Consider the following 18156-nt stretch of genomic DNA (forward strand, 5'->3'; position numbering starts at 1 on the left):
ACCCCAGCGCGCCATGAGCCGCTGGCTTCCAGCGCTGTTCCTCCCTGGCCGGCGGCCGAGCGCGGCTCCGGCATGCCCCCCTCGGCCCCCATTCCCGTCCTTTCTTTCCGGCTGGCCGCGGCCTCCCCAGCCATGTTCTCTGGGATCCCTCCCCGGAGGGTCACCAAGCAACCGAGCCTCCTGCTTGCCCGTTGCTGGGGGCAACGGCGGCTTCCCGCTCCGGCCTCCGCGCTATGCTTATTCAGCAACTCTCCGGGGCGCGTTTCCTGTCCCAGAAAAATAAAGACGAGCTTGAGAAGCGCGCGGGGAACTGGAACGTGACCAGGGACAGGAAGGGGGAGAGGGAGAGAGATCCGGAGCCGGGGCCGCAGGGCGACAGCTCCTCATCCCAGCGCCGGGGCAGCTCCCCTTGCTCCCGGCGGGTCCCCCGGGGCTTTGGGGAGGGCAAAACCCAGGGCGCGAGCTGCCAAGGGGCAGGAGGAAGTTGCTCCTCTTTCCGAAGCCGCGGGAACGCCGGTGGCCTGGAGCCGACGCACGAGGGTTTCGGTGCAAGCTGCCCCTGTGCGGAGCAAGCCCCAACTGGCTTCTCCCAGGGGGCACTTAGCAGGGTGGGAGGATTTGACCCTCCTGTGTCCCCCACATCGTCACCAGTGCGCCTACCCCTCCATGGGGATGCGTGTCTGGACGAGTGCCCGGCCCCGGTGCCTTGTGGGCTCTCGCCTGCCTCCCCAGAAGCCACCTCTGCATCCGCAGAGTGGTGGGACACGGCAACTTCAGTCACCGTATACCCACCGGTCGCTGCGGCCCTCCACACCAACCGTGCGCCCATCCAGCCCCTCTGCCCCGGCCCTGCCAGGCCGCGCGGTCACACCAAGCCGGGGCTCTCCAGATCCCGGGCCCCAGGCCGGTCCTCGCTTCACCCGCGACTATGGCAGAGCTGGCCGGTCAACCCCCATCTGACCAGGGGCAGGAGCTGCTCCCCAGCTCTCATGGGACGGGCACACGAGCTCGTCACATCCGTCCTACCCCACTACACAGGAACCGATGCTCTGGGACCCCCAAACGGAGGGCACCCCCTCCAGTGCTCCCAGTTCAGCCCATGAGGATCTCCGCCGCCAGGCACTGCCCGCGAGCAGCCACGGGGCTCACGGCGGGTGCAGGGGCCGAGGCAGCGAGACCCCAGCTGGCAGACCAGCCTCGGCCCCTCTGACGCGTGCGCCAGGGACCAGAGGAGCTGCCGGGCACCGAGCCCTGCAGGCAGGAGCTCTCCCCCGGGCCCAGGCGAGGGCAAAGGCCCAGGAGGTTGGCTCCAAGCTCCCCTCGTCTCGGGTGCAGCCCTAGCGTCTGCTCTGCATTTGCGAGGGGCTCAGCTGCACCCCTCCCCCCCCAGCCCGGCTGGGAGCTCGCAGAGCACGGCGCTGCCAGGACCACACGCCGGCGAGGAGCTCGGGCAGCGCTGCCCGGAAAGCAGGCCGCTACGCCCCTGCCATCAGTGCCGAGACGGGGCAGATAGGCACTGCAAAAGACCCTGGCTTGGGGGTACCATGTGTCCGCTCACCGCACCCCGTAGCCAACCACAGCCTCTGGCTGAACCAGCGGCTCTGGCGGCTGACGCGTCTAGCAGGAGCCTCACAAAGGCGCAGGCGACGTGGGCAGCTGGGCCCAGGACACCGCCATGCGAGTGAGGAAGGAGAGCTGCTTGTGGCACGGCCCCAGACCCCCGTCCACAAAGACTCCCAGCCTTTCCCATTTGCGAGGAGAGCACAGCCACACACGGCGTAACCCAGGCAAGAGGCATCCATCGAGCAAGCCCCACAAGCCCGCTCCCTCGGCCGTGAGGATCCAGGCCGGCCGGAGCGGCGTTCCTGCCCAGCCTTGAGAAGCCGGCTTGTTTTGCTGGGGAACTTGGACCCGCTGGGGGCCACAAGCCTGGCCCCAGACCTGCCATCGTTGTGCTGCAGCTTGCAAGTCCTTGAAGCCAGTCTCTGCAGGACAGACCAGCTCCTTTACTAGCAAAGCAGTGGGACATACCCAGGCACCAGGGCCTGTCCCTGGGACTTTCGGCCTTCTCGTGGGACAGATGCTCTGCTTAGCAGGTGCCTGGCCAGCCGCGCTATCAGAAGCGCCCCGAGGCCACAGGCTGCAGCCCAGGGCTGTGCAACACACGCCCTAGGGTTTTGCTGGGCCCGAACAAGCAACAGGATGCACTGGCAGTTAGCTGGGTCGCTGCAAAGCTGCCAGCTTTTCTGGTCCATGAGACAGCCCAGCACCTGCCATGGAGCTGTCCCTGCCGCAGCTGCCCACGGGAAGCAGACCTACCCCAGGTACTCCACTAAACCGAGCCCAAGGGGCAGCTGGCATTGCACCAAGCACGAAAGCAGGTCCCACTAGGGCGGTGGGGGCAGGCAGCTGGGCTGCAGGGACTAGGGCCAGAGCACCACGATGTCCACCCCAAGCAGAGGCGGTGCTGCCATCAAGCCCAGGACCCCAGTCAGAGCAGGGCTACCTGTACAGCACCAGGCACGACCCTTCGCACCACCCCTGCACTCCCATCCGGGCCGTCTCCGGGCTCTACAAGCCGAGGGGCAGCCAGCGATCCAGCAAAGCTGCCCACGGACTACTCCCACGGGGACACCACTAGGCAGCTCCGCCGAGACCACGACACTCCCGAGGCAGGAAAGAGCCGCGTCTCTCGGGCTGGCAGCAGCTGGCTCCTGGCTCGCATTGCAGGAGGCTGCTAATATCTAGCAATTAGCTGCCAAATGAGGCTCCCCCAGCACCAGGGTTAGAGGGGCTGGAGCCAGGGTTTCGAGCCCATTAGCTGCCCCGCTAATGAGCGCTGCCTGGGATGCTCCCAGCGCGGCACAGTCCGGCCCCCGGATCTGGAGCAGTGAAGGCTTTGATGCAGCCACACAGCTGCCGGGGGTGGAAGGCAGGCGCCTGGGCCAGGAGCGCCGTGGCATGCTGCCCGCTGTAGGTAGGAGACGTGGCTGGGCTCAGCCCCCACCTTCCCCTCGCACGTCCCTTGCGCAGACATGGGGACAGCAGCCGAGCACCCAGCAACCCTCTCCTCGCAGGCCAGACCCGCGAGGCTTCCCCTCCCTGGGGCAGCAACAGCTCCCCATGCTAATGCTAGCGCCACGAGGCTTGGGCCAAGGAAGAGGGTGGAGTTACATGCGCAAGATGCAATGACTCACTGGCCCAACTGGTCCCAGCTTCTACTGGCAACTGGCTAAGCTGGAAAGCCCAGCCTTCACAGCAGGAGACTGCTCTCACCCCGTGAGCAGTCGCCACAGCCTTTTGCAGCGAGTTGGCACGCGGGCAAGCTCAGGAGAGCCTGGCGAGAGCCGCAAGGCTTGGTGCTGCCTCCCAGGCCTGGGCAGCCCTGCCCCCATTTACCTTAGCAAGAGACGCAGCACTTGAACCCCGGATGGGGCGGCAGGGTCCCCCGCTTGCCCGGGAAACCCTGGACTGGAACGAGCCCATCAGGCAGGCAGCCAGCTGCCGTTGCCAGCCCCCAGCAAGACCATGTTGGCCTGCTGGCTTGGCACCCAGGAGTACCCCAGGACAGCCACGTGCAGGCCTGCGGGATGGCTCAGTCCCAGTCTTCACGCCCATGCAGCAGCAGCAGCTGGGGAGCGTGCAGCCACGCACAGTGCTGCTCCAGCTGTTCACACCTCCGAGCGGTGTGCGAGGTCGTGGTGTTGCACAGAGCAACACCTTCGCTTATAGACGTGCGTGGGAAAGCCAGGCAAGCAAGCGGGCTGCAGGCTTGCGCAGGGAGCCAGCCCTCCTTGGGAGGGGACCACAGCTCCACACCTCGGCCGCGAGAGCAGCTGCGGAGCCAGGAACTGCTCCTCCCGGTTGGTCTCATGGCTGGCAGCAGCCTCCACCCCCCCAGACCCCAGGCAAGGCCAGATGCAGTCCCCCGGTGCTTGCCCCTCGCAGCCAGCCAAGCAGCAGAGGAGAGGCCATGCTGCCGGTCTGACAGTGCCGGTGCTCGGCCCAGCCAGATGCCTCGTTCTTCAATTAAACACAGTATTACAGCACATGGATTTCAGGACAGGCTGAAGATGGGGACACAAAGTCCGATCCATCAGGGCAAATGTGTTCTGGGAGCCACAGTGGAGGCCTCAAAGACGACGCATCAGCGCATGGCTCAAACACAGGACTCCCCGAGAGCCTTGCAAAACCGGGGGGGGGGGGGGGGCTACCAAATGCCCTAAGGTTACTGCTGCCCCCCTGGTAGCCCTCCTCTAAGCACTGCCACCAAATGCCCTAAGGTTATACCTCTATAGGAACCTCTTGCAGCCAAGATCCAAAACTGAGCTTCATGCAATGAGGCAGCTGGTTCCTCCAGAAAGAGCTGGCCAGGCTCAGACCTCAACAGAAACCCTTGACCCTCAGGAGGAAGTGGCTGCCTTTCCAGCGCTACCATACATGCGCGCCTTGCTCAGTACAGGTGGAGCCTGGGAGAGCCCAGCCCCCTGCTCTGCACTTGTCCAAGGAGCCCTTGCAGAGCTGAGCTCTCCATGCACAGACCCTGAACCGGCTGCACGCAGCCCTGAGTGCAGGGGTGCGTGAGCAGTGCCCCGGTGCCCGCGGGAGAAGGCAGGCTTGGGCCAGGCCTGACAGGGTACTCACTCAAGAGACCCCATCAGGTCAGTAATGCAACATGCTACAGGATACCCCAGTCCTGCACCAGGCAGCTCCATGCGTCACCCGCAGTCAGCAGCACAAGCTCTGACAGGCCTGAGCCACAAAGCCCAGCCTGGCTGGTTCCTGCCCCCAAGCCCTGCCAGGCATCACAGGGCCAGCAGCTTCTCATGGGAAGACGCCAAAGTCCCACTAAAGCCTCAGGGAGTTTCAACAGTTGACCAAAAAGAGGGGATTTCAGCCCAGGTGCAGCCAGGCAAGGTCTCGGTGGAGCCCGGCAGACAGAGCATGGGGTCCGAGGTGCCCGATGGCGAGCTCCAGCCAGGGACACTGCAGCACTGGCTTGACACAGTAGGAAGTTGTGGGGGCCGGGGGACACGACTTCAGGACAGGCTGAGGGGACTGAGCTTATGAAAAAAGAGAAGTCAACTCCCTGCGGGGGGGCTGCAAAGGGGACGGAGCTGGGCTGGTCTCAGTGGGGGCAGATGACAGGACAAGGAGCAACGGGCTCATGTTTAGGTTCGATATTAAGAAAAACTCTCACTAGGAGGGTAGTAAAGCACTGAACAGGTCACCCAGAGAGGTGGTGCAGTCTCCATCCTTGGAGGTTTCCAAGCCCCAGCTAAACAAAGCCTGGTCTGGGAGGACGTAGCTGGAGCTGGTCCTGCTTGGAGCAGGGGGCTGGACTAGTCGTGACTCCCGAGGTCCCTCCGACCTGGATTTTCTACGATTCCAAGTTCAAGGCTGTAATAGCCACGGTGCTCTACAGAGGCAGCTCCCTCCCTCCTACCCCCACCCCAGCCGCTCCAGTTTGCACACCCACGTGGTTTGTGCAGCGCCTGACCTCCACTTCGCAGCCACACTGCAGCAGCGGATGGAGCAGAGACGCAACCTCGCAGCCGCGTCAGAGCTGCCAGCTGCTCAGGAAGCAGCGGAGCACGGCGACCGACGCACGCCGCCTGTGCGCAGCCACAGCCGCTTTGATTGCCGGTGCCAGGCCTTCGAGTCCACCCGACAGCCCCGCCACCAGCCCCAGTTGCCCTGATGAGTCTGATGGAGGCAGGGGCACAACCAAGACGGGGAAGCTGCACGACAGCGTCTTACCCGGGACCCAGGTTTACCCGCACTCGAAGCAGCAGAACAAGGAGGCCTGGTGGGCATCCTGCTGCGGGGAACAGTCAGCATTCGGGGCTGTCCACGCACACTGCACCCCCATCTGCCCCAGCCACGGCCTCCTCTGCCTCTTGGCTCACAGCAAGGCCTCAAAGCGCTGCCCATGTGCTAAGACTGCCTGACAAGCCCTCCTCTGGGGCAGCCCTACCGCCTGCCTGGCAGCGAGGGGTTCAAATCCTCAGCATGGGCGAGAGGCTCCAGCTGCAGGCGATACCGAGCCCACAGCCAGGCGGGTTTGCACCGAGCCAGGCCGCAGCATCGCATGCGGATGACTCTTCACAGCTAAAGGAAGAGGCCAGAGCCTGGCCAGCTCTGGAGGCTGGGTGCGGCGGGAGACCTGCCAAGAAGGATGCAATGGGGCCAGGCCAGTGGGGCACCCTCACCCCCATGCCCACAGCACTCCTGCAAGTCTCCAGCTCCACATGATGCCCCCCATGCTCCCAGGAGACCACCGCCATCAGCCCAGGACTGGCCGGCTGGGCACTAGAGCCCTGGTGCAACAACGAGTGGCCATCCCCTTTGCACAGACAGCCTTTGACCCCCCTTCCTCATGGGGCTTTCAGAAGGGATGCGGGTCCCTACCGAGGAGGTGGAAGAGGGGGGAGGCAACAGGCTACCTCCACGCACTCCCTTCCCAGGCCTTACTGATACCACAGCCCAGGGCACTGGTCACACCCATGCAATTGGGGCTGCATGGAGCAGATACGGGGTCACTGTACCGAGAGCTCGGCTCTGCAAGGGCTCCTTGGACAAATGCAGCGTGGCAACAGGCTCAAAGACGCTACCACACCTGCGCTGCTGGCCAGAACAAAGGCGATGCTGCCCGGCACCTGGCACACGAGACACGGGTCGTCCCTGCGCCAAGGAGCTGTCCAGGCAGCGACAGCACCAGCACCCAGTGGCCCTGCAGGAAGCCCAGCATGGAGGCAGGAGAGGCTACAGCCCCCATCATGGAAGCATCCTCTCCTACCAGGTGACTGCAGCTCCTCCGTGCAGGGCTGGGCTCTACTTGCAAGGCTCTGTGCTCCCAGCTCCGGTCTCTCTGGCTGGGCTGGGGAAAACCAGCCCTCGATGAATTGCCCGGACAGCACAATGCAGCCAGAAGTCTCCCCCCGGGGTGCAGCCACCCACGCCTGCCAGCTCTGCTGCAGGGACAGACAGAGCCATCTCCTGGCTGCAGGGCTGGCGACGTCGCAGCTGGGCTGGCATTCAGGTCCGGTGCACAATGGAAAGAAACGCCGGCTTTGTGCTGGGAGGCTGAATAAACAGCAGCCCTCCCCCTCCGCCAGGATCCCCCCTCCCGGCGTTCGGAGCCTGCCTGAATGCAGGCCCCGCACTTCCCAGCCGGGCGAGGCCAGGCCTCCGGGGACCCTGCACCTTCCAGCTCCTTGCTGGGCCCAGGCAGGGTCGAGGGACCTTACCCGACGCCCCCCGCTCGCATTCCTGTGGAGCAGGGCCTCCAAAGCCCAGGGACAAATGGATTCCTGGCCCACGGCCAGGAAGCCCTCTGAAGTCTCTCTGCACACAGCGGGTAACAAAGGCCGCTCTCTGCCAGGCCACGGAGCCCTGCCAGCTCCCTCCGCGCCGGGAGCCCTTGGCTACGTGCGGCCGCCTGGAGCCAGGGCATCCTTGACCAAGCAGGACATCTCCCCCCGCCCCGACAGCCAAGCGATTCATGAGAACCAGAGCACCGCCGGGAGCCGAACGCCCTCGGCAGAGGAGCCCTGGCTCCCCTACAGGGCACATCCCCAGCTGGGGACCAGCACCGGGTCTGGCACTTGCTCCGAGCCCAAACGCCAGCCCAGGAGAAGAGCGGGCCTCTCTCAGCCTGTCTTCCTGTTATGCTGAAGCACCAGCAAGAAGCTAGCAGCTCGTGCTCCATCCCCCGCTGCTAGTTTGCAAGACGGCGGGACCCAGGAGCCTGAGTCCCAGGCTGCCCCCGGGGCCACGAGTGGAGGCAGCTGCCCCGCATACCGCACAGGGGCCTTCTCCACCGCTGCGCCACGACCCAACCCCGCCAGCCCCGGGCTGGTGCCTGCGGGAGGCGGCAGGTCACAGCCCCGGGAGAGCAGGCAGCAGCTGGCAGCGAGGAGGAGCGTGCTCCAGCCAGGGCAGCTGCGAGGAACCGGCAGTGCCAGTTCTGGTCTACGGGAGCTGCCGCCTGCCCGAGGGAGCAGTCGCACCCAGCCACGCGGAGCCGACGAGGGCTCCAGCTCGGGGCACATGCCCCTGTCCCACAAGGTGCACCAGCCTCCTTTCCCACCCACTGGGATGGATCCTTTCCCCTCTTCCTCCCCACGTGCACCCGGGGGCCGACACAGGACAGCTGCTGCAGAGGTGCACGGACAGAGCACCCGGGCCTTGGACATAGGACGGGTGGGTACCTGGAATAGACGTTGCTGGCCAACAAGGCACCCTGCACTCAGGCACCCTTTGCAAGGAGGACAGAGGTGCTCAGGCCACCCACACAGCCCCTCGGGCTCAGACAGGTGGGTATTTTAGCTTGGGTATTACCAGGGGCCTGGCCACAGCAGGGGCACTGTCTCTGTGCCCAGAGGGAGAGGGACAGAGCATCACTGCCCAGGAGGTGGGAGCAGCCGAGATGCAGACTCCAGACCCCAGGTCTGGCTGCTCATCCAGAGCCGCCTGTGCGCTGCAGGGAGAGATCCAAGCCGGCTCCGTGCCCCTGGGTCCCCGGCCCAGCCTCTCCCACAACCGAGGGCACACGCGGGTTGGATCCCCGCCACCAACCCAGCCAGGGCGTTGCCAGCCGCCCCCGCTCTGCCTCCGAGGGAGGAGGGCGGCGACATATGGCAGGGCTGGTTGCAACGTGCTGCGTGGGCAAATCCTCCTCCCCACCCTCCTGGGAGACGGAAAAGCCCCGCTCCCTTCGAGAGCAGGAGGATCCTGCCAGTCGCTGCTCTGTTCACACAGCCGCGTGCCCGGGCTGCCGCCCCGGCCAGACAGCCCTGTCGTGACGCCCCCATGACACGCACGCACAGAGGAACACGGGCAGCCCCTCCCTGGACCAGAGCACGGGGCAGTGACAGCACTTCCCGGCCCCCAGGCCGTTTCACACGTTAATCACTGCACCACCTCTGCGACGGACCGTGCTATTCACCTTCCTCCCAGACCGACGCAGCTAGACGCCTCTGCTGCCATCCTGGTCCTGGAAGGGCAGCGCTCGGCAGCAGCTCAGCCCTCAGCACCTCCTCGGCGAGGGCAGGCGGGGTCGCCTCTGCTGGGGCTCGATACCCTGTCGGCCAAATGGCCTTGGCACCCCCTAGTAAGGGGGTGAACAAGAACCAGGCCAGTCAAAGCAGCCAGACAGGCTGAACAAAGCCTAAAGGGCACGGCTGCGTTATGCCACGCACGCAGACGGCCCCTGCACAGGGCACCTATTCATCGCTGGCAAGCAGCTCCAGGTGACTCCCAGGGAAGCCAGCCGGAGCAGGGCACCGCCGAGGTCTTACCTTGCTCCCTCCTCGGGGGGGATCTGAGCACCCAGCAGCCAAGGATACATTTTCACAGCTCCGGATTTGGTACCCACTGCCATGATGTGCAGCTTGGGGTCATAGGCCAAGGAGCTCGGCTGGTTGGGGAACCCATGCTCCACCGTCTAGGAGAGAAGACGTGGGGTTATGTCAAGCATCAGCGAGCCCAAGGGCTCCTGGGAAGCCCAAATTAATCCCAAGGTGGCCCCAGTGCAGGACGCAGCCCTGCTCACCCAGGCAGCGCTGGAGCCTCCAGGAGCTTTCACTACCCACAGCCCCCTCCTGCCTTTACCTGCCTGGGAGAGCAGGGCACGCGTAATGTTTAACGGGGGCGGGGGGCGGCATCAGGCAACACACCCCAAAGCCCCTCTAGCCATCAGGCCAGAGACCTCCCGTCCCTCCCTGCTGACCCGGACGTGGGCAATGCGACAGGCCTGACGCAGACCGGGAGAGGCAGGAGACCAGGCTGCAACAGCACGGAGCTCCCCCCGCAGCCCCGATGGCCTACATGAGCGTGCAGGCTACACGCAGGCTGCACCAGCCACCAGCGAAGCCTCTGGGAACGGGAGGGCGCCGACGACGCGGAAACAAAGATGCTCCGAAGTCCGCAAGAGCCTCTCAAGCGCCTCGGCACGGAGGGAGCCGCAGAGCAGCGCTGGCTGCGGCCCAGCCTGCCCCCTCCAGCCAGAGCGCTGGGCAGCTGGGGGCCTGGGACTGCTGGCCGGAGGCTCGGGTAGGCGGGCGAGCAAGCGCCCGGGCAGCCCACGCAGCGCAGGTGTGGAGCCCTGCAGCCTCCCAGGAGGCCGTGCTGGGAGGGAGGGGCCGGAGGAGGATGCCGAAGCCTTGGCTGGGAGCGCTCCCCTCCCCGCGCGGCGGCCGGCCCCAGCCCAACACAAACAGCCTTTCAGTGCATTCCTGCAGGCACTCGGGAGCCGAGACGAGGAGTGTCCATCCCCGCCAGCTCGACCGCCCTGCCCGCCCCGCCCCAGGCACGGCCACCCAGGAGCGCTCCTGCAAGTCACCCCGCGCCCAAGACGGCAGCGCCGAGATGTGCGGTGGGGGGCCGGCGTGGGCGCAGAGCCGCACACCAACTGCAAGCGCTGGCCCGACTCCAGGCCTCGCTGGCTTGGCCAGGGCATTGCCAGTGGCTGCTCTGCCCGAGCCGTGGTCGCGGCAGGTGAGCGGTTCAGGAAGCAGCAGCCCCCGGGGAGGCCGTTAAATCGGCTTCCCACTGCTCGGGGGCCCGGAGCACGGCAGCTCGTGCACGGCCTTTGCCGACGCCACCGGCTGCGCCCACCCCGCCGGCCAAACCCGACGCCTGCCACCTCCCTCAGCCCTTCCACCGAGGGCTTCGCAGCTCTCAGGTGAAGCGGCCACAAGCAGGATCTGAACACCATCCTTCTGCCCCCAGGACTTCCAATCCTTGCTGCTTCTGCGCTCGTCGCTATGGTGGAAGCCAGCTTCTTGCAGCACCCATTGCCCACAGCAGATGCCAAGCGCCCCTTGCAGCGCTGCACTTCCCTGCCCAGCATGAACTCCCTATGGAAGAGAAGATGGGTCCAGGGGCAGCAAGAGCAGAGGCGTGCCCGTCCTCACACCGGGACCAAAGCCCAGGAGCCCTACAGAAGTCCAGGCACCCGCTGGCATGGCCAGAGGAAGAAAGCAGCCGGCCGCCAGCCAGCAGTACCGTTTTCGAAGCAGTGCAGGGAGGCACAGGGGCTGGGGAGCGGAGACGTACACGCACACGGCAAACCCCCGATCGCACCAGGAACCGGGGCACCGTAGGGCTGGAGCTACCGGGGAGAGGTCTCACGCGGCACGATTGCAGCGGCCGCAAGGCGCAGGGTGCGCTGGTGGCAGCAGGGCCCGTTTCAGCAGTTGCCGAGATTAGCAGGCCTCTATGCACAGATGGCTCCTAAACGGCACGGGAAGGTGGCAGCAAGCCGAGGGCCGAGCATCAAGGGAGCGCAGGAAAGCTGGGCTGGAAGGGACCGCGTGACATCACTCCCCTGCGAGCATCCCCGACCAAACCCTCCCATCCCAGCTGCTGTCGGAAGTTCCCCGGGACAGAGATTGCACAACGTCTCTCCGTGCCTGCCCAGTGCCAGACCCCTCGTAGCCCAAGAGATCCTCCTCTCCGACTGCAATTCCCCAGCTGCAGCCCGAGGCCATCGCCCCTAGTCCCGTCCCCTCCCCCTCAGAGAAAACCTTCGTCTCCCCCCTCTCTGCAAACATCCTCCAGGGAGCTCAACGCTGCGATCGTATAGATCGGAGGGGGTCACAGAAGTCCAGGCCACCCCTCTGCACCGGCTTGTGGCCCGAGAGCAGGGCCAGGCCCAGCACTGGCCCTCAGACAGGGACTTGTCTAGGCAGGGAAGGGAAGGTCCCACTGAGGCGGGATGCGAATGGCTACCAAGCAGCCAGCGCGCCCCAACAGGGCCTGCTCACCCCGTGGCGGGAGAGACCTACACGAGAGGCAAGCTTCCTGGACCATTACAGAAGCACTGCTTCTGGGGGGTTTAAGGGACCTGCCCAGGGTCATAAAGCAAGCTAGTAGCAGAGCAAGAGTGCCTGGGTCCACGCGAGTGATGCTACGCCAGCTCGAGCCAGCTATCTGGGCAGCACAACAGGCCAGCTGGCCATTGCCGTGCAGCTCGCCGCATGTCTCAGCCTCTCCTGGAGAGGGGCTGGGGGGTCCCTTGGGCGCACAGCACGCTGCCAGCATGCAGCCACCTCCCCAGGCAGGCGGAGGCCAGGCTGTGCCTGCTGTCCCTAGACACCTCCAGCCAAGGGCAAGCACCGGCGTACGGGGTTTGCACACGCAGCACTGCACTTTCTGCACGGCCTTGATGGGGCAGGTGTGGAGGGGAAGGCAACTGCCCCGCACGAGCCCTAGGAACCCAAAGGGGATCCACGCTCCCCACGAGGACCCTGCACAGCCCTTGCACGGCCTGGGCCAAGACACTGGTCTGCAGTGGGGACACCCGTGTTCCCCGACTTGCAAGGATGGGCACCTGCAGGCTCAGCCACCGTGGGGGGCGTCACAGCAGGGAGGCAGCAGCTGGAGCTCCTCTTGCTGGCTATCACCCATGGTGGCAGGGTAACAGCGCTCGGGGCCTCTAACACACCAGCGAACTGGTCACGCTGGACGTTCGAGCGCTGCCTGCAGAGATGTCCCAGCCACAGAGCCACATGGCAGGTCTGCACAGCCCCCCGAGCTCCTACCACCCATCATCCTGCTCGCTAGGGAAGTGGCCACCGCTGTGGGTCACCCCCTGCCCACGTCCCTTCAGCGTTCAGCACCAACCCCTGGCAGGCCTGGTACGTGGCGCCGAGGGCACCACCTGGAACACCCCGTGCCCAGACACCTGCATCCCCTTTGCATGCGCTGGCCACAGAGCCGGGGGGCCTGGCACATGGGGACCACCCATCATCAGGTATGCACTGCCTCTTCATCTTCCTCCCAGTGCACGGGCCTGCGCGCCTCCCCACACCCAGTGTCCTACCTGCGTGTCACCGCCCAGGTCCTAGAGGAAGACGGGTGACAGCAACTCTGCCAGACAGCTCCCTTCTGGCACGGTCAGTCCTCTCCAGGTGGGCCCTGCTCCCCTTTCTCCCCCCACCAAATTGCTGCTGCCACCCCCAGCCCCATCCTTGACGTGGCAGAATCCTTCTGCCCAAGCGGCGCCGACAGACTGGCCAGGCAGCCGACCACAGCCACACGCTCCTCGCCCCAGTACAACTGGGAGACGCGGTCCGTGAGAACCGGTTCCGAGTCTAACCTGGGGAAGAAGCGCTGCGCCCACAAGACAGCGGCTGGATGGTACCGTGACGGAGAGGCCACCGAGCCTCGCAAGTGCGGCACCCGGGAGCTTCAGACCTGCAGATTTTATCTGGGTGCCCAGAGCCCCTTGGGGACCGAGTCAGTCGCCAGGACGCACAGCCCCAGCCCTCGGGATGCAACACAGGCCAGAGCACAGGAAGACAAAGCTGAATGTCAGCAGGAGCCCTCCGACAGCCCCCTCTCCACAGAGAGGCCAGGCCAAGGCAGGAGGAGAAGCCAGTCCCCCCGGCTGCGGCTGCCGGGGGAGCATGGGGGTGCCTGCCACGCCAGCCCAGGCCTGGAGCCCTCAGGCTGCGCGAGAGCCCGTGACCAGACCCAGTTCTGCCAATGCCGCTCCGAGCCAGCGCGTGGGAGAGGGGCTACAGCACGGGCATTGCTGCAGCTGCAGACAGAGGCCCAGGGTGCCGTGCTGCAAGCATCACTTGACCCGTGCCCCCACAGGCCTGGCTGAGCCAGTGGCTCTGATCAGCGCCAGGAAGGGGATCAAACCTCGACATCTTCTAACAGCCACCTCACGTGGCGGGGAGAATCGGTCAGCGACAGGGCCCCCGACCGCCCCGGGGCAGAGAACAGCCGGCTTCTAGCGGCACAAACACCTTCACGGCGCTGGCCGAGACCTGCGAGCGGCTGGGCAGATGCAAGCTCCTCCTCAGTCCGGGCAGCGCAGCCCAGGCGCCCGGCTTCTCTACGTGGCCCTCTGGACCCCGCTGCTGATGCCGATGCCGATGCCGGGGAGGTGGAGGACCAACCTAACGCCCTCTCCCTCTGGATTCTGGGTCCAGACCTGCAGAGAACTCCCTGCAAAGCACCCCAACAACGGGCAGATCTGGGGCTTCTTCCCCCGGTTCAAGACGCTTACGACGCAACACAAACACCCAAGAGCGCAGCAGCCCCGGGGCCGAGAGATGACCAACATGCTCCATGCATGGACGCAGCAGCCTTCGGCAGCCTCCAGATCTGCAGCGGCAACTGGTCGCCCCACGAGCTGGGTCAGCACCCACCGCACGCAGCCCATCCAGCCCTGCCTCTGCCCTACTTTGGAGGGGTGGGGGCAATCAAGCCCCAGTCAGAGACACCTGCTCATCAGGAGACCAGCTGCAGCAACTGGAGAACGTCCCTGACCCCGTGGCATCCCGGAAGGCCAAGGCCGCGTTTCCAGGAGGCAGCTGGGGTGGAAGCAGGTATCCAGGGCAGGCTGCTGTGCAGCTGCAGCCCCATCCCCGGACAGAGGCTGAATCGACCCATTTCTGACAAGGACAGTGGCCAAAAAACCCCGTGAGAATCAGCTGCCAGCTACCAGCAGGCCCTCTGAGAGACCAGGCCAGCAACCGACCTCTGGGACTGGGAGTGACAATAGCTGGTGACCCAGCAAGTCTCCCCTTGCCATGGTGCAGGACTTCTACCGCCAGCTGCAGACAGCTCATCAGCCCACCCACCCGGGGGGCAACGGGCCAGCCAGCAGCTCCAGCAACCCACCGGCAACACCAGCCACCCCCACAGGACCAGCCGGCCCAGCCCTGGCTCCAGGCTCAGCACACTCGAGTCACAGCAGCCCAAAGCACCAGCCCAGCGGATGCTCCACCTGCCCCAGCCGCAAACCCGGCCACGGGAGCACCGCCGGCCACGGGAGCGAGCAGCTTGAGGGGCCAAGGGAGCTCAGGAGCCCCCAGCGGGCAGCGTCCTGCAGTGGAGCAGGCCACAACTGGCCCCACGATGGGCTTGGCCACAGGGGGAAGGCTCTCCAAAGCCTGACCTGCCCGGGAGGGGAGGCTGCCGGCAGCCACCACGGCTTCCACCTGGAAACCCTTGCAGCAGCTTGGCCCTTCTCCATGCCCCGTGGGGCCCCAAACCCCCCAGCCTCACCCCATGCAGAGGAGCCGAGGCAGCACGGCACACACGCGCTAGCCCCATGCTTCCTGCAGGGCTCCGGCACCACCTCCCCATGCCACGTACCCCGAGAACGAGCCCACAGCCCCTCTCCCCAAGAGACGGTTGTGTCCCAGGCTGTGCACGGCGCTGCACAGCACCGCTGCAGGCTCCCATGCAAGCCTGAGGGCAGAGAACAGAGCAGCACCAGCCGTTCACCCCTGCTCCCCGCCGGGGACCGCGGAGGTGCAAGGTCTGCTCATTCCCAGCCCTGCTCAGAAGCCAAAGAGCTTCGCTTAACAACGGAGACCACCAGCAGCAGGCAGCACTCCTCCCTGAAGTGCCTGGTGACCTGAGAAGAGCCCCCTCCCCATAACAACCCTGTCTGGCTCCGTCCTAGGACGGGCCAGAGCTCTCCCACGTGCTTTGAGTCCACGGGAGATGGAGCCGCAAGGGACTTGGCAGGCCCAGGGGGACAGTGGTGGAGCAGGGACCCCCCCTACCTGGGCCACAAGCTCCTTGGGGCAGGTGGGACCTCCTCACACTGGAGCCCGCGAGGCACAGGAGTGCCAGCACTGGGGAGGGAAGACCCCAAGGAGCCTCCTCTCCTAGCCCAGGCAGCCAATGCCGGACCAGCCGCCCCGGGTCGGCAGCACAGCTCCTAGCAGGCGAGCCGTCCCACACCAGCTGCCGGCCTGAAGCGCAGCCCCAGGCTGAGGGTCAAGCACCAGGAGAAGCCTGCAGGGGCCCTGGCCGGGCAGCGCGGGGAGGGGATGCACCATCACGTCCAGGGCTCACCGCGGTCCCCACGGGGCCTCCACGAGCAGCCAGAAGGCAGAAGAGGCAAAGGCTGGACAGCCAAGAGCTGGGGGGCATGGGCCCCCCCCAGCATAGCCAGGTCACCGCTCCAGCACGGCCCAGGGGGCTTGTTCAAGGGGGGCAGCCGAGACAAAGGGCACAGGCTGCTAATGGGGGAGCGCCTGGCACCGGGGGGCAAAACCCTGCCCGGAGCCCCCATGCCAGGAGCGAGGGCCACATCCCACCGCCCCGAGGCCCCCGGCCGCATGGGGACCCCAACCCGGGGGCCCGGCGCTTCCTATGCGGGGCCAGCAGGCCCCGGGGCCCCATCGGCCCCTTGCCCGGTGCCGAGGGCCTGGCACGGGGGGTCTGGGCACCCGCGAGGGGACGGGGAGGGGACGGGCATGGGCCCGGGCCCGGCTGGGGCTGGAGACGGGGAGGGAAGGGGCCGCACAAAGCCCGAGCTGTGGCTCCAGCCTCCCGCTGCTTTGTGAGGCCCGCGGCATGTGTGCCCCCCCCACATGCACAGCCTTGCACGCACGGCCCCCCTTACACGCACACACACTGCGCCCCCTGCGCGCACACCCCCCTGTGCAAGCACACACACACACTACACACTCCCCTGCACATGCAAAGCCTTGCAAGGGAGGTGCGTGCACACTACACACCTCCCTTGCACACGCATTGTACAACCCCCCCCACACATGCACAGCTTTGCACATGCCATACATGGGCCCCGGCACACCCCCCACCCTTGCACACACACTGCACCCCTTGCACACCCCACCCCCCCCGCACGCACGCACACACTGCTCCCCGCCGGGTGTGCTGTGCAAGCCTCGTCCCCACCACCGCTTCACCACCCCCGCAGCATGGAGGAAGATGCACACGCACCCCCCCCCAGCCCTTGCACACACACACACACGCACGGGGGAGGGGCGGGGGCGGGCGCGGCACCTTGTTGAAGGCGAACAGCTCCTGCTTGAGCCGGTCGCGCTGCGGGTCGTGCCCCCCGCGCCGGAACCGAAACTTCAGCATGGTGCCGGCGGCGGGGCTCGAACCGGGCGCGCGGGGCGGGCCAGGCGCGCTCGGGCTCTGCTGCTACCTCGGCCGCGCGGCGCCCTGCTGGGAGGAGGCGGGGCGGGGCGGCGCTTTTCAAGGGGCGCGCGGCTGAGTGACGCGCCGTGCAGCCAATCAACGACTTCCCCCGCGGGCCCCGCCGACCGGACAATGCGGGCGGCGCAGGGAGGCTCCCCGGGAGGGCGGTTCCGCCTCGTGCGCGTGCGCCGTGCCCGGCCCGAGGCAGGCTGGGAGATGTAGTTTCCTCCTGCCAGCCCGGCTCTCGCCTGCCCCCTGGCGGCGGGGCGCGGCGCTGCTGCAGAGGGCTCAGGGCAGGCCTGGGGCTGGGGGTCGGGGGTCAGCTGGGCCCCTCCCCGAGCACCCCCAGGGCACGGGGGGGAACAGCGTCGGTGCCCACACCGTCTGCAACCCCCCGGGGATGGGCATCCTAACCCCCCAGCTGGGGGGCGTCCCACGGTGCTGCAAGAAAAAGCAGGAGGCTGCCTTCACCCCCCCTGCAGCCGCGGGCGCTGGATTCGTTCGGCCACCCCGGGCGGAGGCACAGCTCCCTGCCAAAGGGCGGTGCGGAGTGAAATCCATGCCCGCCGCGTCCCCGCTGACCCCCGACCCCCCCAGCGGTGGCCGTCTCGCTCCGGGAGCCTCTGGCGCCCGAGCGGCCGTGCAGGGGCTCCAGGGAAGAAAGAAGAATCCAGGCGGGATCGTGCCCCGGTCCTTAGACGAGGATATAGGCCCCACTGAAGTCCTTGCCCCTGGGCAGCTCCCTCACGGGGTGCATCCAGCAGCACCCCAGGGCTGGGCACGGGCGTCCTAATAATGGGAGGTGAATGTGGGGTAGGGATGCCCCAGCCAGCAGGGTCAAGCCCAGGGCAGGCAGTGCCACCGATCCGGACAGGTACAGGGCCTCTAACCCTGAGACGGGGGGCAGGGAGGGTGCAAATTTGCACCCCAAGTGGTTGCACCAGTCCTGCCTCTCCCTGGGCAGCGGCTGCCGTGTGGGGGGAACCCCCATAACCCTGGGGCATCAGGCCGGGCAGTGGGCACTTTGGGAGGGTGGGAGCACCCAGCGGTGCACCCATGTAGACCAACCCAGGGCTGTTTCCAGCGGAGGGGGAAGATACCAGCCTTTTTTGCACCTGGGCTGCCCCGCAGGCCCCAGCATGGTGCTTAGCGCCCCCCGGGCGGCCGTGGCAGGGGCTGGGGCAGGCAGCCCGCCGCAGGGTCAGGCCCCACGCCTGCAGATCCACG

At 66.5% G+C, this 18156-nt stretch overlaps 1 protein-coding gene across 4 annotated transcripts in view; it reads right to left on the reverse strand.

Moving 5' to 3' along the window:
- Window positions 1–16954, reverse strand: part of LLGL1 (LLGL1, scribble cell polarity complex component) — a 38140-nt gene extending 21186 nt beyond the window's left edge. For all 4 annotated transcript variants that reach the window (XM_019541932.1, XM_019541930.1, XM_019541931.1 and 1 more), the window contains exons 1-2: window positions 16789–16954; window positions 9351–9448 (exon numbers count right to left, since the gene is read on the reverse strand). In XM_019541932.1, coding sequence (XP_019397477.1) covers window positions 9351–9448; window positions 16789–16869 — 179 coding nt within the window. In that variant the 5' untranslated portion in view covers window positions 16870–16954. The remainder of the gene's footprint in view (window positions 1–9350; window positions 9449–16788) is intronic.
- Window positions 16955–18156: the final 1202 nt, after the last annotated feature.

The sequence above is a fragment of the Crocodylus porosus genome, unplaced genomic scaffold (assembly GCF_001723895.1).
Source record: "Crocodylus porosus isolate Cpor-Errol unplaced genomic scaffold, CroPor_comp1, whole genome shotgun sequence".
Taxonomy (NCBI): domain Eukaryota; kingdom Metazoa; phylum Chordata; order Crocodylia; family Crocodylidae; genus Crocodylus; species Crocodylus porosus.